Genomic DNA, 24,452 nt, shown 5'->3' with positions numbered 1-24,452 from the left:
AACTCTTAATTTTCAATTCTGATGCTACGATTATCCTTCTGGGCAAAGCTCTGCTAAGTTATTTGTGGCTGCCAGAGTCTAAGGAAACTTAACTTGATGCCTTCTTCCTGGGTAAATGATGCACCCACTGCCCCTACTCTACCCTAGTTACCTCTGGCCACCCTATTTAGAACTGCTTTTAGCCAAATAAACCTCCCCATCTTTCTTTTCTCCTAAAATGATTTTCAAACAAGTGACCTTGTTTTCAACTCTTTTTTATTGCTAAATAAATTCAATCTGCATCTCATTTTGGTAACCCGTGTTGTTGGGAGCACAGTTTGTTCTCCAATCCACCTGGGTTCAGTTCCAAGCGACACGTTTGGAAGGTTGTGATAAGGCTCAAGGGGTAGGCTCCCCCACCATGTGGAGTCTCAACTCTTAGTAAGTCATTAAGATATTGGTATATCTGGCTTGCGTGCTGTTGGATATATCTTAGTATTATAGTGGCAGCTGGTAGGTTTGATTCTGAGCCTCACCCAGATTATTTCAGCGAGTTATTGATTACTATGATTAAAATAAATAAATTAATTAATATGCAACTGAGTTCCCATCTTTCAATTTGCTTGCACATAGCTGATTTTGATGATCACACTACTGTCAACGAAAGCCGAGTGGCAGCTGCCTTTACTTGGATTATGAATAACGCACATCTCAATTTGATCTTAATTTCGAGCTGGCAGGGCTCAAATATAATTGAATACTTATTAAACATCTACTTTCTCACCGTGATTTGGGAGGTCTTCATTCAAACCCAACTTATCACAACATTTATTTTAAAAGCATAATCAAAACATCATATAAGTTGGTCCTTCGATTATATCCAACAAAGAAGTTAATTTCCCCGTGTCACTCATAGTTTTGTGTATCCCCACATCAAGCCAATAGACTCACTTGTGGGTAACAAAGCTGCAGTCAAAGTAATGGAGAAGAAAGAAGGAACATGATTTAAAAACTATCAAGTGACGCTAATCTTTTTGTCAATACCTGATAGAAATACATCAGAACTTAGACTGTTATTTGATAGAATGAAAATATTCAAAAAGTATGGAATCAGTTTATTGGATGATCCCTAAAAGGTTCACTCCATACATCTCTTACCCCTGAATATTAAATACAATAAATCCAAACAGAAAGAATGATGACTATGAATAAATGCTTCATTTGAATCTTAGTTTGAGTTCTGCAACTTTGATACCAAATTCGATCCGGCAAATGCCGCAGGCCCACCGACAACAGATAGCAAAGCCACTGCAACTTGCAATGCTACTTCCCAACTTGAGTCATCGGGAACAAAATAGGCACACAATGGCCCTGCAATCAGAAGAACTATTGCTAGATTTAGAAGTGCTCCAGGTGTGTTAGGATCAGTGGCTGCTGAAAGTATACCGAGCTCCTCTGCTTTTGAAAGAAGGCCCAGGCTTTCAATTTTAGAAAGAGAGAGACCAAACTTTTCACCAGCAGATAATAGGCCTGCCTTCTCTGCTTTGGATAGCAATCTCAGTTGTTCCACCCTTGAAAGCAACTTTATTGATGAGCCCTCAATATTATTTTTTGGTCGTAAAACAGCAGTTTTATCACCGAGTGGAAGAACCTTAACCTGCATGATTGAAAAAAATTATTAGCTTCTTATCACAAAACAAGACGTCAAAGAAACAGAAATATGGATAATATACCAATACCTAATTTGATGGCAACATACAAAGTAATCACCATCAACAATTCAGCAGCTTGATTTGCACACAAAAATAAGATGTGTACTTGAAAGAATTCACATGTATTCTCTATTGTTTTCCTGTACAGCAATATGAATCACCTGAGCACATAATGTTGCCAGAGAGCTGCAGCAAAAACTTGCAGAATACCTTTCTGTTATTCAAAAGAACCATGCCTACAGTATCTGGAACGTTAATGAGTGAGTTTGTCATGGACAACAGTGTCTTTGATACAAACATCTAAGATACACATTGAAATATTCAATTGGCTGAAGTTTGTATGACAGTCCCTTACTTTTGAGTTTAGAATTTTTTTGGTCCACACTTGAAGATTAGATCAAATCCTACATAGGCTATATAGTGTAATAACTAATAACTGATGTTTTCGGCTGCATCTTGTATGTACATAGCGTGGGGGTCATTATATCTTTTGAAATAAGTGCCTTTAGGGAACATGCAAATGCAAAATCTTCTTCAATTTGGTAGCTGTTACAATGTTTTGCTTATTATGATTTCATGAAAGATGGGGTCATACACTGACATACAAATCAATTTGCAGGAAAGTATGACAGCCAAAAAGCAACAGGAAGGCCACATTAGGTCGCCAAAGACATATATATGAACACACCCAAGGGTCATTACTATCCTTTGTGAAACCCCTTTGGTTGGAATTTCTACATGAATAACCAAGGGATATGTCACTGGTGTTTGCGATGACCACATAGTAACATACACGTTTGTGCATGGCACTGGTATCTTTGTTGGCTATAATTGCTGTAGTAGCCTTTGTTAAACTAGTACAAAACCATTTATATTCATGTTTGATGAAAAGGAACCCTGTTCATTTTCTTAGGAGTGTTTTAGGCATCACACCCCTACTTTATAATTACTTATTGTTCCTATATGCTAACCTGTTAAAACTGCAAGCATGTACTTGATATGCATTGGTTAAAACTTAATGTGTTGGTTCAAGTCCCAAAAATTGAGAATGCAATGATAATTTTTATGGTGCTTCTAAGAAGTCGCTAGTGCCATCTCTTGGGTTATCTCCATGTTAGCACATGTATGTATGCAGTTATCAGAACTCGTGTTTTCAATTCTACAACCATGTTAGTGAATGAAAAGAAACTCCCAAGGACACTTGTTTGGAAACCCATAGAGCTGGAAATGTTAATTGTCATTTGCAAATATAGAATGCTATTTGTACGCCCTAGACAATAGTTGTGCTTAAGAGTGTTGTTATGTTTGTCTTTGTAGTTTCATATTGCTTGTTTGTGGAAAAAAGACCTTGGAGAGCATCGCAAAGGGACTTGGGTTTGACATGGATATTAGAAAGTGTCTTTGATGTAAATACAGCTTGCTTTTATGAATTCCATCAGGTACATATACATGCACGACGTTATGTAGAATGATGCATGAAAGTTTCCTTAGATATTTGGATAGGTTTTTGCCTCTCTGGGTCACATGGTGTATTTATGGAAATTGTGTAAATGCATCTTGTAAGCTAAAACTCCATAATTTTTATTTGAAATCTTCCTACAGTAGCTATGAAAGAGAAAACATAAAAATAATTCTTGTTAAGATCATCAAGTTGACAAACAATGGTCAATAGGAGTGAAGTTATAACAGGCATACATAAAGCAAAATTGAAAAGACTGCTTAAAACAAAAAATACTAACCAAAAAGAACACAAGTAAAAACATGTATAAAATAATATGATGTTGTAGGAACCACTACAACGTCTTCTAGGAGCTGTTCAAGGGTTCCATACAATGATATACAACTCTCCTATTCATCTGGGTTTTGGAAGTTCAAGTATCCCATAAGAATGTTGAGGAGGCAATGGAATTGGATGAAATGCCACTCCTATCATTTTGTGGTCAACTGTGTTATGAGAAGGAAACATTTGGTGATTAGATGCCTATTGTATGTGGAAATTTCAAAAATATGTGCTCAAGACAAATTCAGAAATTTCACCTCATTTACTTGAGGTTTCCCACTTTATTTCATGTGACCTTTCAGCCTTATGGCTGAATATGATATAAATTATACCAACATATATCTACTTCTATCCAACCAAATACATAAGGCAGCATAAGAAAATAAACATTGAACATAGGTATTTCAAGGGAACTATGGTTCCAGCGCTTAGGGCACAATCCCAACATATAACAGATCTGAAAATAACTTATAAACATTAAATTTGTTAGAAACAAATCTGCCCTCTTAGCTTGTTAATTTTAGGTAAGTTCTATGCTTAGAGCGATTTATTTCAATTTTCACAGTTAGCTCAATATCTTTTCCAGATTGGCAATCACATCAGCATAATAGTAAACTGCATATAGAACATAAACGTAAATCACAGAAGACAAGCCAAGACAAGAGGACACAAGATGTGGCGCTAGCCAGGGACAAACCCCAATGCGGGGAAACCCTTGATCAATTCTTCTTATATGTTCTTCAATAGTTCAGCAGAGAGAGAGAGAGATAGTACATTTACAACAGAAGTCAACACTTTGACTTATCTAAATAGGAGCATAGATCATCTCTAAGAAGATGATACATGAGGTAGCTGAACTCAGTTGAAGACATGCTGCTTCAACTGATTCTCCAAGGTGACTCCATCACCATGCTGCACCTATCATTGTGTTGCACCTCATCATCATGCTGTGCTGCACCCATCATCACTATGCTGCATTTCATCATGCTTCACTAATCATGACTGTACCCATCATTGTACTGCATCATGTACCATTGCTGTCCCATAGCTGTACCAATGCTGCACCATGTCCGGCAACACTGATCTACACCATGCTGCACCATGTCCGGCAACACTGATCTACACCATGCTGCACCATTACTTCTGTCATGCTACCACACTGCTTTAGTCATGCTGTCATACTATTAGCTGCTGGCTAAGGCCTATGACCTAGCCCAGCAGCAAGATAGATTATGATCTATGCAATAGTCAACACTTTGACCCAATACATGACAAACTCTCACTCCAAGTTTGCTGCCCAACCACTGTGGAAACTGTCACTAATCTAGGGCATCTAATCTGCCCTCATCTCATTGACTTCCACAGTCTGCCTTAACACAATCCAAATCTGATCCTCATCTAGGATCGAACACCTACAAGAAATGTCATAAATAACATACCTTAGATCACTGTTTTGAGGTCTGATTTGTTTGCTGCAAACTAGGTCTGGTTAGGGCATATCACAGTCCCTTTGCCAGCCTTCTTTTCCGCCCAGATTTGCTCCAAGGTGATGCGGCTGCCCTTCCTGGTGGGGATGAGACCCTTCACTCTAATCCTAGGCGGTTCTAGCCCTTACAAAGTCCTCGGCATGCCCTCAATCCCTGCGGCATACTACAGCAAGCTTCCACATGCCTGCAGCAACCTTGTTAAGGGTTTGTCCACCCTCAAATGTACTCAAAACAGTCCCTCCTTGCCTCGGTCCTCTAGCAAAACTCCTCAGCCCTCCTTCCAACAATCTGGTCACCTGAAATGGCCTTCGGTTAGGGCATCATAGACATGCAGCTAGGGCAGGATAGACATGCGGCTAGGGCAGGATAGACCTGCGTATTAGAGTAGCGTGTATAGGCCTCCTCCACCGTGTTATATCTCCATGCTTGGACTGTGGCTAGGCATCCTTTAGGCAGCATATAGAAGAAGGGATCTTCTCTCTTGGATTGCGGGTAGACCATCCTCTTTAGGACTGCGACTAGGGCAGTTTTAGATCTCTTCTTGACTGCGGCTAGACTAAGGCTAGGGCTCCTTGTTTAGCCTCCTTTCCTCCTGCGTCTAGGGCTTCATCCTCCTAGATTTCTCTTCCACTAAAACCCAAAACGAGTGGAGAGAAATCAAGAGTGAAGTGTGTGTCCTAATGACTCTCATGCCACTTCCTTTTATACTAAAACGTTGAGCACACGCAGAGGTTATTTGGTTGCTGGCCGACCTTGACGAATTGTCCCATAACACAAATAAATTCATATCTTTATGAATACTTATCGGAATCGGATGATCTTTAGATCAATCCTACACCTCTCGATGAGAGGAGTCCAAGAAAAATATCAGCTGCCATAAATAAGATGACCCACATGGATTTTGGCCCTAGTTTCCAATTTTAACACTCCCTCCCAACTAGGGAGAACTCCATCTGTTGATCCATCTGCCAAATTGTACTATCTCTGCCATCAGTGCCCTGCACTGCTCTGCTTTGCTCTGCTGAACCATGAAGAAGAAGAATTGATCGAGAATGTCTCCTACCATTCTCTACTGACCCAAAGTCAGTCCCATATGAAGTGAGTGTGTCATACCACTCTTACTGATCCCAGATCAGTTCGAAAAGAGAGAGTTATGTCACTCTTACTGACCCGAAGTCAGTTCCAATTGATCCCAGATCAATATCAAAAGAGAGTATCTCAAACCACTCATATTGACCCGAAGTCAGTTTCATTGATCCCAGATCAATATCAAAAGAGAGTGTCTCAAACCACTCATACTGACCCAAAGTCAGTTTCATTGATCCCAGACCAATATCAAAAGAGAGTGTCTCAAACCACTCATACTGATCCAAAGTCAGTTTCATTGATCCCAGATCAATGTCGGTCATCCTAACATAGGCAGTACAGTAGATACACGATGCATCCATCGGTACTACTATGGTCCCTAACCCCATTTCCCTACTGATTGGCCAAATGAGAGGTACTTCCCATGAGTCCCAAACTGCATGGGTAGGATGCCTCGACAGAAGAACCACTCATCCTGTCCATAAGTCGCCACAGGGTATCACAGGGGAAAGCTGAACCATTCACCCTGTACACAGCACCATTAGGGGAGGGTGAGTCGCCTTATGGTCGCTTGTTGCTCCAAGAAGTACCCCAAGCACCCTGGAGCTCCCAGATTTCAATGCATGCATCATACAAGACCCTCATAAGAGGGTCTCTCAATGACTCCAAGTCATTCTGGAAAGTCACAAATTTGACCTTTCCCTAGGGCTTTGACAGAATGTCTGCAACTTGCACATTAGTCCCAATGCGATGGAGCCTTCTAGCTCATCGATGTACCATATCCCAGATAAAGTGGTACCTGATGTCTATATGCTTGGTGTTGAAGTTTCTAAGTCTACTTAGTTAGAAACCCTCCATGCACTTTATCCGATTTATTCCCACCTACTTGTTCCGTTGCTTAACAAGTTATTTATAATGTTAATACTGAAAATAAACACTAGTGCATGCTCAACATATTACAAATCAACAACTAAAAGAAACAGAAACAATCACACCATATGACACCATTATTTTTGGACCAATGTCCCCGAAAAAACCCAATGTGGGAAAACTAGTGCAGCTATCTGAGGGTTTTCTTATTAAGCAATATCAGAGTACAATCTGGGTGCCGAAACTAGCCTACCCAACAGAGAATTTCCTTGGCAGTAATACCTCTCAGTTTGAGACAAATCTCCTGGCTAAAACCCCGGATAATCCTTCCGGCAGCTCCTCAGCTCCAATCTGCCCCAGAAACCCCAGCGTCTGCCCTTTCTGGACTGCATCAGCCCCTCTCTGCCTAGCGCTGGCCCTGCGTCAGCCTTCTGGCCCTCTGCGTCAGCAATGCTGGCCTCTCTGAGGCTCTGCGCAGCTCCCAGCTGCCTCTGTGTGGCCCTGCGTGAGCCCTGGCAGCTACTGCGTCACTCTCTCTGGCTACTTGCTACTCTTCCGACACTATCTCTGCCTCTCTGTCTCTCTGTACTCAATGCCCCTCAGCTGCAACTCCCGATCACTAATTCTATCTCTCTTAGCAAACCCCGCTCTAGAGAATAGAATGACTGATCACTTTGGTGTACTCTCCAAGTGACCCTCAAGCCTCCTCTTATACTTTTCTCGTTGACATATCAATGGCCGAGATTAAGTACCTAATCAACGGCTAAGATTAGATCTAGCTTGATCCATGTCTTTTGGACCATTCTAACACAGTTTTATATTAATCCACATTAATATTTTAATTTCTCTAAGTTTAGACTTAGGGACTCCATTAAAAATATTAATAATTTTAATATCTCCCAAACTCTTTAGAATCTGCCCAAACCCTTTCTGGATATTGGAGATCTCATGTCCCCAACCTCTCCACCAAATTTCGTGGCTAGAGCACATCCGATGCTACCACAAATCAACACTCCCTCTTAGTGAGGGTTGTGCTCTAGCAATACTCCTCACTGAGTATTACTTTGACCATCCGGCATTGGTCCCTGTGTTGATGCTAGGCCTGCTGCCCACCATCCTCTGCACTGCTGTATCCTGTACTTCTGCCCATGGTTCTACCACTGCCACTGCAGCATCTATACAACAGCTCCCTCTGCATCCATGCTACTGCCCATGGCTCTACCACTACCACTGTTGCATTTGCACTGCATCTCCTCTCATCATGTTGCATTGCGCTGCCCACTGCTGCACTGCAACTCAGTTACTGAGAAGTAAGTAACTAATCTCCCAATTCTGACCTCTCTGTTGGGCTAGAGACACCCGCTGATGCTGAAGCTCCCTCTACCACTGACAAGTGCTCCCTCTCTGACCTCTACGTTGCTACAACTACTCCCTGCATCTCGCACCATTGCACACCTCTCTGTGTCATCTTGCACTGGTGCAACACTCCCGTGCCTCTTGCACTGCTGCAGCCTGCTAGCCTTGCGTTGTCCTGGGAATCCTGCACTGTAACTCTCTCTGCCGCTTCATCTGCATCCGTCTCTATCCACATCCGTCAGTCCTGCTACTCCTCTTTGGGGCTCCCGTAGCAAGATCTAATCCAAGAGGTTGGGTACCTCGAGGATCCTGCCCCTCATCGCCTGTAGTCCGCTTGACTACAGCTCGATGTCTCCCCACTTCCGCTCAAGTGGTGCGTGAGCACTCATGGCACACAGAACAGACAGGATCCTGGCCTTCCAGATGACAAAGTTGGACACCCCGTCCAGCCTGTCCTGATCCCTCAGCCCATTCATGGCCATCTCTCTGCTCTTCTCTGTCGACTCCTCCGAGTCTCTCTACTTCCTGCTTGGAAGTTCTCGGTTCGACTCCTGCTGAGTCTACTTCCCTTCTGGAAGTTCTCTGTTCGACTCCTGCTGAGTCTACTTCCCGTTTCGAAGTTCTCTGTTCGACTCCTGCGGAGTCTATTTCCCGTCTGGAAGTTCTCTGTTCGACTCCTGTTAAGTCTACTTCCCGCCTAGTTCTCTGTTCGACTACTACTGAGTCTCTCTACTTCCCGCCTGGAAATTCTCGGTTCGACTCTTGCTGAGTATCTCTATTTCCCGTCTGGAAGTTCTCTTCTGGACTCCCTCTGAGTCCCGATTTCCCTCCTGGAAATCCTTCTGCCAACCGTCAAGTTGCCCCTCTTCGATCGTCTGTGCAATTGCAACACTGATCCAAATTCCTTGGCTAGAAATCCGCCTCAGCAGAAACTCCCTCCTCCTTGTCCTGTTAGTTACTGTTCTGACTACAGTACCCCACCAGCTCCACTCTGTAACTTTCCCACAGCCTCCTAAACCCCAACAACCTGAAGGTGAGAGCTCCTAGGCTCTGCGCAATCTCGGCACCAGCAACTTGACCTCCTCAACCAATTGCTTCACAGCCTTCTGGCCCTCTTTGTGGCTCTGCATGAGCCTCCCTTTGCCTCCCTTGGCCTCTGCGCTGCCTCTTCCCGGCTCACCCTTGATGATGCAGGCATTGCGTCACCCTTCCCTTGTCGCTACTCTGCTAGAAACAGCTTCTGTCACCTCGGGACAACGATTTTCAGCTACTATTGCTCTGCTCGGCGAATGTTCTCAGTCCTCCTGTGATCTGCAATCATGCTACGATACCATGTTGAAGTTTCTAAGTCTACTTAGTTAGAAATCCTCCATGCACTTTATTTGATTTATTCCTACCTACTTGTTCCATTACTTAACAAGTTATTTACAATGTAAATATTGAAAATAAACACTAGTGCATGCTCAACAAATTACAGATCAACAACTGAAAGAAACAAAAACAATCACACCATATGACACCATTATTTTTGGACCAATGTCCTCGGAAAAACCCAATGTGGGAAAACCGATGCAACTATCTGAAGGTTTTCTTATTAAGCAATATCAGAGTACAATCTGAGTGCCGAAACTAGCCTACCCAACAGAGAATTTCCTTGGCAGTAATACCTCTCAGTTAGAGACAAATCCCCTAGTTGAAACCCCGGATAATCCTTCCGGCAGCTCCTCATCTCCAATCTGCCCCAGAAACCCCAGCATCTGCCCTTTCTAGACTGCATCAGCCCCTCTCTGCCCAGCGTTGGCCCTGCGTCACCCCGGATGGGTTTGCGTCAGCCTTAGGAGGCCCTGCGTCAGCCTTAGGAGGCCCTGCGTCAGCCTTCTGGCCCTCTGCTTCAGCGACGTTGGCCTCTCTGAGGCTCTGCATAGCTCCCAGCTGCCTCTACGTGGCCTTGCGTGAGCCCTAGCGGCTATTGCGTCACTCTCTGGCTACTTGATGCTCTTCTAGCACTATCTCTGCCTCTCTGTCTCTCTGTACTCAATGCCCCTCAGCTGCAACTCCCGATCACTAATTCTATCTCTCTTAGCAAACCCCGCTCTAGAGAATAGAATGACTGATCACTCTGGTGTACTCTCCAAGTGACCCTCAAGCCTCCTCTTATACTTTTCTCGTTGACATATCAACGGCCGAGATTAAGTCCCTAATCAATGGCTAAGATTAGATCTGGCTTGATCCATGTCTTTTGGACCATTCTAACACAGTTTTATATTAATCCACATTAATATTTTAATTTCCCTGAGTTTAGACTTAAGGACTCCATTAAAAATATTAATTATTTTAATATCTCCCAAACTGTTTAGAATCTGCCCAAACCCTTTCTGGGTATTGGAGATCTCATGCACCCCAACCTCTCCACCAAATTTCGTGGCTAGAGCACATTCGATGCTACCACAAATCAACACTCCCTTTTAGCGAGGACTGTGCTCTAGCAATACTCCTCACTGAGTATTACTCTGATCATCAACACTTGGAGCGATCATAACACACAAGATTCCTCAACAATCAAATCCCCCTCTGGTTGTCACAGAAGATCACGGTGGTATCCATCATGTGTCAAACAGCGCACTAAAGAGCTTCCGCAACCAGGTAGCGTCACACGAGGTCATACTCGTAGCTATGTATTTGGTCTCAGTGGTGCTTATAGCAACCGACTTCTGCTTCCTGCTCATTCACGATATCGAAGCAAAACCCAAAGAAGTGCTCTTGTGATCCTCCACACTGCCTGCATAATCAGCATCAGAATAATCATGCAGGTTCACATTTCCAGCAGTGTATCTCAATCCATGAGAGATTGTGCTCTGAAGATATCTCAAATGATTCTTGGCACCAATCCAGTGAGGCTCAACCAAATATGAGCCCAACATGTTAACTGCAAAACATATATCCAGACGGAAGTTCACCAAGAACATCAATGCAAATGAATTTATGAAACTCAGAGGCATTTCCCAAATCTGGTCCGGCATTACTACCACATAACTTCTGAAAGTTAAACTCCATCGAGGTAGTCACGGGCTTGCAGTTCACCATTCCAAATTCGGAATCCAATTCCCTCTTACTTTTGCAAATGAGAGGATCTACACCTGTCAGAAATAGGTCGTCCTCAGAAGGTGCCAATATGAGAGGTCTATTAACCACAACCTTCAAGCAATGGTTTGGATCGGCTTTACTCCTAGTGAATCTCAGCTTCATCAGACAGCTATCAATCCCCTCATATTAAGCCCAGGGTGTTTTGCTTCAAGCCATAGAGGGCTTTCTTCCACCTGCATACATGAGATTCCCGATCATGAATCTCAAACCCCTCGGGTTGTTCCAACCCTGTGGACCTGCTATATGAGGGGAATGGTCCCCTTGTAAGATTTTCCTTCAACACATCTTGGACATGTACCTTCATGCTCTTCTCGAATTCAGGCATCCCTGTCATCATCTGACTCACATCGGGTAGGGCCGACCTTTATAGATGAGATGTGTCAACTAACATGGTCCCCAATGGACTTCTTGCAACTTGATACAAATTGCCAACCCTGAATAAAAGCATCTTTGAAAATTCCATTTTCAAACACATACCTTTCCATCAATGAATGCCACTTTGAAACCTTTGACTTTCATTGCGGAAATGGACACCAAGTTCTTCTTGCAATCAGGCACATAAAAGAGATTCTTGTAAATGAGTCTAGTTATCGTCATTCAATCGAGGGGTAACATTCCCTACACCCTTTCCGGGATAGCTGGCAATGACTTCAAGTATAATCCCATGATTGTTTCCATCTCTACCAAATTAGAGAGAGCACCCTTCTATCCGATGAAGTGCCTTGATGCACTACAATCAATAAGCCAGATTCCCAAAGAGTCTAGAGGAGAGGGCCAATATAAGATACTACTTCTTTATCTTACCAAAAACAACATTTGATTCTTCATACCTGGAGTTCCTTTCTTTCTTTGAAGAGTCGGACATTTCCTTGATGACTTGCATTACCTGTCATTCCTCTGATCATTGAAGATGTCCCTAAAATGATTGTTATCATCATCAAGTGATGTGTCCCTACCATTCGAACACTCCTTTGAACTTATTGCAAGCAAGGCATCTGCCTTTCCTTCCACCCTTAGATCCGGACTTCCCATTGAAGTGATCTTAAGGTAGGCCATCAAAAGCTTCCGCTGCGCCATTCTGATAATATTCTCTACTTCGACTTCACCCTTGGTGAATTTGAAGAGGGGTGAGGAATCCATTAAGCCTTTTTCCAACTGTCTTCGGTGATTGCTCTTTCGCTCTTGCTTGGGCTTTGTCTTCACCTCAGCTCTGATACCGTGTTAATTTAAGGTATGTTCTATGCTTAGAGCAATTTATTTCAATTTTCATAGTTAGCTCAATATCTTTTCCAGATTAGCAATCACATCAGCATAATAGTAAATTGCAGATAGAACATAAACATAAATCGCAGAAGACAAGCCAAGACAAGAGGACACAAGATGTGGCGCTAGCCAGGGACAAACCCCAATGTGGGGAAACCCTTGATCAATTCTTCTTATATGTTCTTCAATAGTTCAGCAGAGAGAGAGAGAGAGAGATAGTACATTTACAACAGAAGTCAACACTTTGACTTATCTAAATAGGAGCATAAATCATCTCTAAGAAGATGATACATGAGGTAGCTAAACTCAGTTGAAGACATGTTGCTTCCACTGATTCTCCAAGGTGACTCCATCACCATGCGGCACCTCATCATTGTGCTGCACCTCACTGTGCTGCACCATGCTGCACCCATCATACCTGGAGTTCCTTTCTTTCTTTGAAGAGTCGGACATTTCCTTGATGACTTGCATTACCTGTCATTCCTCTGATCATTGAAGATGTCCCTAAAATGATTGTTATCATCATCAAGTGATGTGTCCCTACCATTCGGACACTCCTTTGAACTTATTGCAAGCAAGGCATCTGCCTTTCCTTCCACCCTTAGATCCGGACTTCCCATTGAAGTGATCTTAAGGTAGGCCATCAAAAGCTTCCGCTGCGCCATTCTGATAATATTCTCTACTTCGACTTCACCCTTGGTGAATTTGAGGAGGGGTGAGGAATCCATTAAGCCTTTTTCCAACTGTCTTCGGTGATTGCTCTTTCGCTCTTGCTTGGGCTTTGTCTTCACCTCAGCTCTGATACCGTGTTAATTTAAGGTATGTTCTATGCTTAGAGCAATTTATTTCAATTTTCATAGTTAGCTCAATATCTTTTCCAGATTAGCAATCACATCAGCATAATAGTAAATTGCAGATAGAACATAAACATAAATCGCAGAAGACAAGCCAAGACAAGAGGACACAAGATGTGGCGCTAGCCAGGGACAAACCCCAATGTGGGGAAACCCTTGATCAATTCTTCTTATATGTTCTTCAATAGTTCAGCAGAGAGAGATAGTACATTTACAACAGAAGTCAACACTTTGACTTATCTAAATAGGAGCATAAATCATCTCTAAGAAGATGATACATGAGGTAGCTAAACTCAGTTGAAGACATGTTGCTTCCACTGATTCTCCAAGGTGACTCCATCACCATGCGGCACCTCATCATTGTGCTGCACCTCACTGTGTTGCACCATGCTACACCCATCATCACTATGTTGCATTTCATCATGCTTCACTAATCATGATTGTACCCATCACTGTACTGCATCATGTACCATTGTTGTCCCATGGTTGTACCAATGTTGCACCATGTCCGGCAATACTGATCTACACCATGCTGCACCATTACTTCTATCATGCTGCCACACTTCTTTAGTCAAGCTGCTATACTACCTTAGCTACTAGCTAAGGCCTATGGCCTAGCCCAGCAGCAAGATAGACTATGATCTATGCAATAGTCAACACTTTGACCCAATACATGACAAACTCTCACTCCAAGTTTACTGCCCAACCACCGTGGAAACTGTCACTAATCTAGGGCATCTAATCTGCCCTCATCTCGTTGACTTCCACAGTCTGCCTTAACACCATCCAAATCTGATCCTCATCTAGGATCGAACTGTTGGGTGTGGAGCCTGATTATCTTCTATATTCAAAGGTATCGCCACATTGGACCCCAGCTCGAAATGGGGGCGGCAACGCCACCCGTAAAATATTCGCTGCAGGGGGGGTCCAGGGGGGGCGGCGCCCCCGAAGCTAAAAACAACTGTAAAATTGCCTTGTAAAAGTATAGTAATTTCTAGTCAATCTGGGCTGTTCATTAGGCGGATGATCTGACGGTAGAACTTATGTTTAGTTTAGGGTTTTTTGCCCTAGAAGGCAACCCCTCTCTTTGTATGAGGGCATTGTATTTGAGGCTGTGTGATAGATGTGTATTCTGTGAGCGGGAAATAGAGAGGTGAGACTGTGAGAGAAAACAGAGGATATTACAGCGGATCTGCTGTAGGTTGTGTCTCTTCATTTTGTTGGATAATAGAAAGGAAGGACTGGCTGTTCGGGGTGGACGTAGCCCAAACTGGGTGAACCACGTATATCTGTGTCTCTCTTGTTTTATGCGTTTTCTGTGTTTATATTTTTGCAATATTTTATGTGTTCCATTGCTCCGTAATATATAATTTTCTAACAACTGGTATCAGAGCCGAAGGTCTATTTGGCTGATAAACTCGCAGGAAAGAAGGGTTCCTGGTTCGAGTGGGAGCAATGGCGGAAGATGGTAAGTTTAGGGTCGAGAAATTTAACGGCCAAAACTTCTCGCTGTGGAAGATGCAGATGGAAGATTATCTGTATCAGAAAGATCTGTACCTACCATTGGGCGGAAAAACAAAGATGCCGACGGGTATGAAAGACGAATAATGGAACCTTCTTGATAGAAAGGCACTCGGAACAATACAGTTGTGCCTTGCTGCGTCAGTCGCCTTCAACATTTCGAAGGAAACCACGACAGAGGGTTTGATGCAGAGGTTGTCAAAACTATAGGAAAAACCCTCGGCCTCAAACAAGGTATTTCTTATGAAACGGTTATTTAATATGAATATGTCGGAAGGTGGATCTGTTGCAAACCATTTAAATGATTTTAATACAGTTACAAGTCAGTTAAGTTCTGTAGGGGTAAACTTTGATGATGAAGTTAGAGCTCTGTTATTCTTGTGCTCATTACCAGAAAGTTGGAATGGTTTGGTAATGGCCATTAGTAACTCCGTTTCTGGATCTAGTACTTTAAAGTTTGATGATGTTGTCAGTGCTATCCTTAGCGAGGAAATGCGACGGAAAAGCTCCGGTGAGACATCGGGAAATGCTTTGAGTGCAGAGTCTAGAGGAAGAAAAATGGAAAGAGGAAAGAGCTCAGGATATCGCAGTAAATCAAGGAAAGGCAGATCCAAGTCCAGATCGGGGATAGTGTGCTGGAAATGTGGAAAGAAAGGACACCTAAAGAAAGACTGTAGATCTCGAAAGGGAAAAGAAGGAGATGCACAGCGAGAAAACAATCATGAAGCAAATGTGATAGGGGAGGTGCTACAGGATGCTTTGATTCTTTCTTTCGAAAATATTACTGATTCCTGGGTGGTAGATTCAGGGGCTTCATTCCATGCCACCCCTGATAAGAAATACTTTCATGACTATGTTCAAGGAGATTTTGGACAAGTTCGTCTGGGTGATGATAAACCCTGTAAAATCGTTGGAATGGGTAAGGTTCTTGTAAAACAGCAGAATGGAAACCAATGGCTATTAAAGGAGGTAAGGCATGTTCCAGATCTAAAGAAAAATCTGATTTCAACAGGGCAGTTAAGCGGTGAAGGTTGTGTGACAACTTTCACAGATAAAGCTTGGAAGGTCACCAAAGGAGCCCTGGTAATAGCAAAAGGCGAAAAGGTTGGTACATTGTATTTATGCAATGGTATTTCTAACTCTGTTAATGCTTTAACTTCCAAAGGAGCAGATGCAGCATTATGGCATCATAGGCTCGGACACATGAGTGAAAAGGGGATGAAAATTCTTCACTCAAGGAATTTGTTGCCGGGTCTGAAGAATGTTGATTTGGACTTCTGTGAGAATTGCATTTATGGAAAACAGAAGAGAGTCAGATTTCTCAGAGTTGGGAAAGAAAAGAAGAATGAAAAATTAGAGCTTGTGCATACAGATGTATGGGGACCTGCTCAGGTATCATCTCTCGGTGGCTCTCATTATTATGTTACTTTTATTGATGATGCAACTAGAAAAACTTGGATTTATTGTATTAAGAATAAATCTGATGTATTTGATATTTTCAAGAAATGGAAAGCTTTGGTTGAGATTGAGACAGGAAAGAAATTGAAGTGTCTTAGATCAGACAATGGAGGTGAATATTGCAGCAAAGAGTTTGATAGGTACTGTTCAGAACATGGAATTCGCAGAGAGAAGACAGTTCCAAGAACACCACAAGAAAATGGTGTGTCAGAAAGGATGAACAGAACAATCATGGAGCATGCAAGGTGCATGAGATTGCATGCAAGATTGCCTTTACAGTTTTGGGCAGATGCTGTAGATACTGCTGTTTATCTAATAAACAGAGGGCCTTCAAGTTCCTTGGATGGTGGTGTTCCAGAGGAAGCATGGACAGGTAAAAAGGTAAACTACTCTATTTTAAAGCCTTTTGGTTGTGAGGCCTTTGTCCATATTGATAAAGAAAATAGAACAAAGCTTGAGGCAAAGTCAAAGAAATGTACCTTTATTGGATATGGTGTTAATGATTTTGGTTATCGCTTATATGATTACGAAAATCACAAAATCATTAGGAGCAGAGATGTAATATTCAATGAAAAGGTCTTGTATAAGAATCAGTTGCAGGAAAAGAAACAGGAAAAGGAAAACAAGGAATACGCAGTTCTTGATGAAATCACTGAAAAAGTAAAGGTGCCTGAAAATAATAATAATCAACAACCACAACAACAGCAACCACCACAACAACAACAGGCACCCCAAACACCTGAAAGTGGTGTTAGAAGATCTACCAGGATAAGTAGACCCCCTGAACGATACTCTCCTTCATTATATTATTTATTGTTGACTGATTCTGGTGAACCCGAATGTTATGAAGAAGCAATGCAGGTTGAAAGCAGGAAGAAGTGGGAGGTAGCCATGGAAGAAGAGATGGACTCCTTAATGCATAACCAGACTTGGGATTTAGTCAGGTTGCCTGCAGGAAAAACTACATTGAAGAATAAATGGGTTTACAGGCTGAAGGAAGAAGATGGAGGAAAACAGAGGTATAAAGCTAGACTTGTGGTGAAGGGGTTTGCACAAAAGAAAGGTATTGATTTTGATGAAATATTTTCTCCTGTCGCTAAAATGACTTCAATCAGAATTATTTTAAGTCTTGTAGCAGCTGAAGATTTGCATCTTGAGCAGTTAGATGTAAAGACAGCCTTTCTCCATGGGGATTTGGAGGAAGAGATGTATATGCAGCAGCCACAAGGATATGAAGTGAAAGGGAAGGAGAAACTAGTGTGCAGGTTGAAGAAGAGCTTGTATGGCTTAAAACAGGCTCCAAGGCAGTGGTATCTAAAATTTGACAAGTTTATGTCTGAACAAGGTTATACTAGATGTCACTCTGATCATTGTGTTTATTTGAAAAAGCAAAATGATGGCAGCTATATTATATTGTTATTGTATGTAGATGACATGCTTGTTGCAGGATCTAACATGCAGGAAATAAATGTGCTCAAAAGAAAATTGGCAAATTCATTTGCAATGAAGGATTTGGGAGCTGCAAAACAAATCCTTGGTATGAGAATAACTAGAGACAGGAAAAATCGTAAATTAACATTGTCTCAGAATGAGTACATACAAAAGGTGTTGAAAAGATTTAACATGCACAATGCAAAACCAGTTAGTACACCTTTTGCTAGCCATTTCAGACTTAGCAAGGAAATGTGCCCAAAGACCCAAGAAGACATGGATTATATGTCTAAAGTTCCATATGCATCAGCAGTTGGAAGCTTAATGTATGCAATGGTCTGCACAAGGCCTGATATTGCACATGCAGTGGGAGTTGTAAGCAGGTACATGAACAATCCAGGAAAGGAACATTGGATGGCAGTGAAATGGATACTCAGATATTTGAAAGGTACCACAAATCAAGCATTATGCTTTGGTGGTTCAAACATTTCCCTACAGGGATATGTTGATGCAGATATGGCAGGTGACAGAGATAACAGGAGGAGCACTACAGGATATGTATTTACTGTTGGAGGAACAGCTGTCAGTTGGGTTTCAAAAATCCAAAGTGTTGTTGCACTTTCAACAACAGAAGCAGAGTATGTTGCTGCTACAGAGGCTAGTAAAGAAATGATTTGGTTACAAAGGTTTATGGGTGAATTGGGTAAGAAGCATGATAAGGGCACGTTATACAGTGATAGCCAAAGTGCCATTCATCTTGCAAAGAACTCAGCATTTCATTCCAGGACTAAACACATACAACTCAAGTACCATTTCATACGATCAGTGTTGGAAGATGGAGAGTTGAAGCTGGAAAAGATACACACTAGCCAGAATCCTGCAGATATGCTAACAAAAGTTGTAACCAGGGAGAAACTGAGAATATGCTCAGTTTCAATTGGTCTTCAAGGATGACGATGAAGATGAGAAACAGCCAGGTCCAAAGAGGAGTCATTGTCCAGCAAATGGAGCAACGGTGGAATTGCTACAATCAGTCTCCAAGTGGGAGATTGTTGGGTGTGGAGCCTGATTATCTTCTATATTCAAAGGTATCGCCACATTGGACCCCAGCTCCCCGTAAAATATTCGCTGCAGGGGGGGTCCAGGGGGGGCCGGCTGTGACCTTTGGGAGCCCCCCCTTGGCGGGGGGTTTCGGGGGCAGCGCCCCCGAAGCTAAAAACAACTGTAAAATTGCCTTGTAAAAGTATAGTAATTTCTAGTCAATCTAGGCTGTTCATTAGGCGGATGATCTGACGGTAGAACTTATGTTTAGTTTAGGGTTTTTTGCCCTAGAAGGCAACCCCTCTCTTTGTATGAGGGCATTGTATTTGAGGCTGTGTGATAGATGTGTATTCTGTGAGCGGGAAATAGAGAGGTGAGACTGTGAGAGAAAACAGAGGATATTACAGCAGATCTGCTGTAGGTTGTGTCTCTTCATTTTGCTGGATAATAGAAAGGAAGGACTGGCTGTTCGGGGTGGACGTAGCCCAAACTGGGTGAACCACGTATATCTGTGTCTCTTGTTTTATGCGTTTTCTGTGTTTATATTTCTGCAATATTTTATGTGTTCCATTGCTCCGTAATATATAATTTTCTAACACGAACACCTACAAGAAATGTCATAAATAACATACCTTAGCTCACTGTTTTGAGGTCTGATTTGTTTGCTACAAACTAGGCCTGGTTAGGGCATATCACAGTCCCTTTGCCAGCCTTCTTTTTCACCCAGATTTGCTCCAAGGTGATGTGGCTGCCCTTCCTGGTGGGGATGAGACCCTTCACTGTAATCCTGGGTGGTTCTAGCCCTTACAAAGTCCTCAGCCTGCCCTCAATCCCTGCGGCATACTACAACAAGCTTCCACATGCCTGTAGCAACCTTGTTAAGGGTTTGCCCACCCTCAAACGTACTCAAAACAGTCCCTCCTTGCCTCGGTCCTCTAGCAAAATTCCTCGGCCCTCCTTCCAACAATTTGGTCACCTAAAATGGCCTTCAGTTAGGGCATCATAGACCTGCGGCTAGGGCAGGATAGACCTGCGTATTAGGGCAGCGTGTATAGGCCTCCTCCACCGTGTTATATCTCCATGCTTGGACTGCGGCTAGGCATCCTTTAGGCAGCGTATAGAAGTAGGGATCTTCTCTCTTGGATTGCAGGTAAACCATCCTCTTTAGGACTGTGGCTAGGGCAGTTTTAGATCTCTTCTTGACTGTCGCTAGAATAAGGCTAGGGCTCTTTGTTTAGCCTCCTTTCCTCCTGCGTCTAGGGCTTCATCCTCCTAGATTTCTCTTCCACTAAAACCCAAAACGAGTGGAGAGAAATCAAGAGTGAAGTGTGTGTCCTAATGACTCTCATGCCACTTCCTTTTATACGAAAACGTTGACCACACGCGAGGGTTATTTGGTTGCTGGCCGACCTTGACGAATTGTCCCATAACACAAATAAATTCATATCTTTATGAATACTTATCGGAATTGGATGATCTTTAGATCAATCCTACATCTCTCGATGAGGGGAGTCCAAGAAAAATATCAGTTACCATAAATAAGATGACCCACATGGAGTTTGGTCCTAGTTGCCAATTTTGACATAGCTTCTATTTACTTGTCAAATCACTCAACAAAATCTACTAACTGTTATGTTAGACCAGCATACATAACCCGCACTAGAAAGTTGAAACTACTCAATTACCCTGCGAACATAAGCTAAAAATCAAATCTGCAAGTATATAGTCTGGACAACATAGTACACTTCACATATACATAATAGTGAAATTGCAAGTACATACCAACAATATCACATCCTGGTACAAGATAGTCCTTCAAGATTATCACAAGCTAGGGCTCTCAAATGGATCCAAATTCCAAACCTTAACTAGGGCATCCACCATGAATAGCAGAACACAACCCACAAACATGTTCAACAAAGCATCACACCAAGCTATTCCTAGCCACTTCAAAGGGTCAACAACAAAGTAGCATCAACACCAAGTCCACCCTTGATCTCTCTCCAAGATTGCCCCACACAAACCATCCAAGCAAAGCACTCCAAGTATCCTCGATAGCTTTTTTTGCCACAAACTCTAGGTCCTTTTCACATAATGACATTAACCCTAGCACATCAAGTCTTCTCTATGTTTTGCCTCTCACAAACCCTAGTGCCTTCCTCCCTTGCATCAACACAAATACAAATACTCAAGACATGTTCACCAACAACCTTTAACAAGATACATTGATCTATTGAACTCTCTTCAATCGTGACTCTTATGCATCCTAAAGTTTGCATCTCATAAATTGATAATCATTTTCTCTTGCATCACACGTGCCAAAACCTCTAGACAATGTTAGAATGGAATATCAAGAATACATCAACATAAACTCCTAATCTTCTTCAAACTAAGCATCACACCAAGCTCCAAGACACCTCTACTCCTATAATGTTCCATGTTTCTTCTTTAGGGTTTACATCACACAAACCCTATATCTTCTTCTCTTGCTTCACATAAGTGCTAAGACCAAACTTCATCCGTAGTGCTATTTGTATTCATGTCTCCTCAAGGGTTTACATCACAAAAGCCCTAGGTCTTCTTCTCTTACATGACATAAGTGCTAAGACCCAAGCTCATCCCTAGCACCAGCATTCCCATTCATGTCTCCTCTAGGGTTTGTTACCGCTCAAACTAGCAGGGGACCTAAAGGGGCAAATGCTAGACCAAGGGAAACAAATGGAGACTTAGCCCACTGTCACCTCAGCTAAGGCTCCCTACTATTTACGGACTTTCACCGATGGTAGGAGACCCAGTATATATGGAGTCACAAAGGAAGGATAAATCAACAAGTGGATTTAAAGTGACCCAAATAATGCCTTTCCAGAGGATGTTAAAGAATGGAGCTTGCTTGCTTTCTAAGTAAGGTACAAAATCTTCTAGGAGGAGGGTGTTGGGATTTGAGGGCTACGTTTATGGGATATGACTTGTGAAAGAGTTTCCCAATCCCTAAAATCCTTATTGAAATTGGTATCCCAAGTGGTTCTTGAAGAATTATCTTTTCAAAGGAGTGGGACCACACGGGACCAGGTGGGCCTAGCCTAGGTCAAGAGGCAAGGATTTAGCAACCAATGATGTTCTTAACCCAGACAAGGAGGGGGAAAGGATCAAAGAAAGAATTTTCACTTAAAGGTGTTGAATTGATCCTATGAGGCACTAGCCTTGGGGATACTAGGGCAAAGTTTGATCTCAGAGCTAAGGCTTGGCTTTTCTCACAACTCCACCATTGGAATGGCTTCAAAATTGGAGGCCTTGAGGACACACCAACGCAATGGAGGCTAGGAGATCAAACTTTTCGGAGGGCTATTTTGTCAGGAAAGTGATGCGCTAAGTGACCCAACTTGGATAGACCTAGGAAAAGGTGAAAAGGAGTGAAGAAATAGGTTTAAAGTGACCACCTTTTGATGGATCAGTGCCTAATTCCTCTTAGGGATATGGAGTCAAGGAGAACTTATGAAGGTGGATCTCGATTCTTGATCAAGGAGGCTCTCAAAGTCAACTTCATCTAATGTTAAGGGAAAGAGAAGAAAAATGACCTTAAAAGCATTTATACTTCGTTGCAAATGGAGAAAGCTTGTCAAGGTAACTTCGACCATTAGGACAATTCTTTCATCAAACATGGCCCATACATAGAGATAAGCTATATAGAGACAATTCCACATTGACGTCGTAAATGCATGCAACAACTAGCCCTAAAATAGCGAAAATCTCATGATCAATGTATGCAACAAAGTAAACGAAAATAGCGTCAAAATTGTGCTTATATGTAAGGGAATATATCCAACCATCAACACATTTGCAATATAAGAAGCTCCAAGATAAGAAGACCCAATCCACACATCAAAATTCATCCATGATCCAAAAATATCCTCCAAGGAAAAAAAATGTGAAGTTCTCAAGAGAGAATGATCCAAGTCAAGTGATGATGAACAAATAAACTCATCTCACCTGTATTTATACACTAATGAGGAGTTTGAATTAGTCTCCTTGGCCTACATAAGCCCCAAAAATAAAATAATGTGCTAATAATCTAACTTTTGGTGACAAGCCCACCAAACTAGCTCACAAATGAAATAATAAGCCTCTTAAGAGGTCAAATGATGAATAATACATGTCGTAGGGCCCTCCAAGAGGCTTGATGAGGTCCATAGGTGCCATAATGAAGAATAGGACCCTCAAAAGTGATGGACAAGGGGTTGGCCCCTTGTTCTCCAAACAATAAACCTGTGGTGCTCCCAGTGGGTGTGGGGGCACAATAATAACCTCATGGGTCTCCAAATGAGTCGAAGATGCCTGTAGATCATCTACAATGGCTCTGATTATGGTGTAGGGGATGCCACATCATCCTACAAGTCCTAGGTCAACGACCAAGTACATGGTACATTTGTGGGGCCAGCAAGGCAATGGTGAACCAGGTGCATCTTCCTTGTCCAATAGGTGAATCTCGAGCATCTCTGAACATCCTCGGGGATCCATGGAGTGTTTTCTATTGTTGTGGAGGCCCATGGCTCTCAACACACACCCTACATGTGCCAATGTATCCCCCTGGAGGATTAGGATCCCGTATAGGAAGACCAAACCCAAGATGGAGACCATCTGCAATTCTGCATAAGATCCACTGCATCCCCTAGCCTTCCTATACAACAAGTCATTAAAGAAATAGAGTAAATGAACCTACCAACCATGGACTACAGGTGTCGATTTCATAATGGCCTACCCTTCCATAATGGGCTTCGGGATGTGCCAATGTCTCCTAAACTCTTATTGGGGTTAACCAAGTATCCTATTAGGTGGTTTCTACTTCTAAAGGGGATAATATGTTCAAGGTACATCCTTCAAAAGGGGGTGGCATGTGACAGATAGGTGAATGAAGTAGGGGATGAAAAGGGGCATCCCTGGGCCACATACTGGGGTACAAGGGTAGGTAATAAAAGAGAAGCCCACACTTGAGTTTGTAATGTATAGGAGGGATCAATCGTGGTATATGAGGTGCCCCGACCTTGATTTTTCCACCCTTCTTTATATGCCTTTTCCCTTTTTATGATTTTATTTGATTAACTACTCGGGGATCAAGGGGTAAGAGCATGATGTATAAGATATAGCAGTGAATAATCCCTTTTAAGGTAGGGCAGTTCATTGCCCACCAGGGGTTGTGACAATCATAGGTTCCTATATGATAAAGGGGGCTCATAGAACCTGTAGGAACCAGGGTGATGGCCATGATGATGGGGTAGAGCTCATGTGTTGGCTTTTGCCCATGTACTAAATGTGTTTGTTCCGGCCATCTTTTGCATTTTGTGGCACATTTTCCTATTGAATGTGGCCAAATATGCTTTTATCTTTCTTTTTAGCTGCATCAACCTCCAGGGCATCATTCCAACCCTGATGGAAGGTGTGGGCAAGGGGAAGGGGCGAGCTAACCCTATGTGGA

At 42.5% G+C, this 24,452-nt stretch overlaps 1 protein-coding gene across 1 annotated transcript in view; it reads right to left on the bottom strand.

The window, feature by feature from the left end:
* Positions 1-1,033: 1,033 nt before the first annotated feature.
* Positions 1,034-24,452, bottom strand: part of LOC149203868 (wiskott-aldrich syndrome family protein, putative (DUF1118)) — a 131,686-nt gene continuing 108,267 nt past the window's right edge. The window contains exon 2 of the mRNA XM_089403602.1: positions 1,034-1,636. Within this exon, the coding sequence (XP_089259728.1) occupies positions 1,208-1,636 (429 nt within the window). The 3' untranslated portion in view covers positions 1,034-1,207. The remainder of the gene's footprint in view (positions 1,637-24,452) is intronic.

The sequence above is a fragment of the Pinus tabuliformis genome, chromosome 2_1 (genome assembly GCF_031772625.1).
Source record: "Pinus tabuliformis cultivar Carrire ecotype Pingquan chromosome 2_1, CPIR1, whole genome shotgun sequence".
Classification (NCBI taxonomy): Eukaryota; Viridiplantae; Streptophyta; class Pinopsida; order Pinales; family Pinaceae; genus Pinus; species Pinus tabuliformis.
Note: the sequence above shows the minus strand (reverse complement) of the source record. Positions and strands in the feature narration are given on the sequence as shown.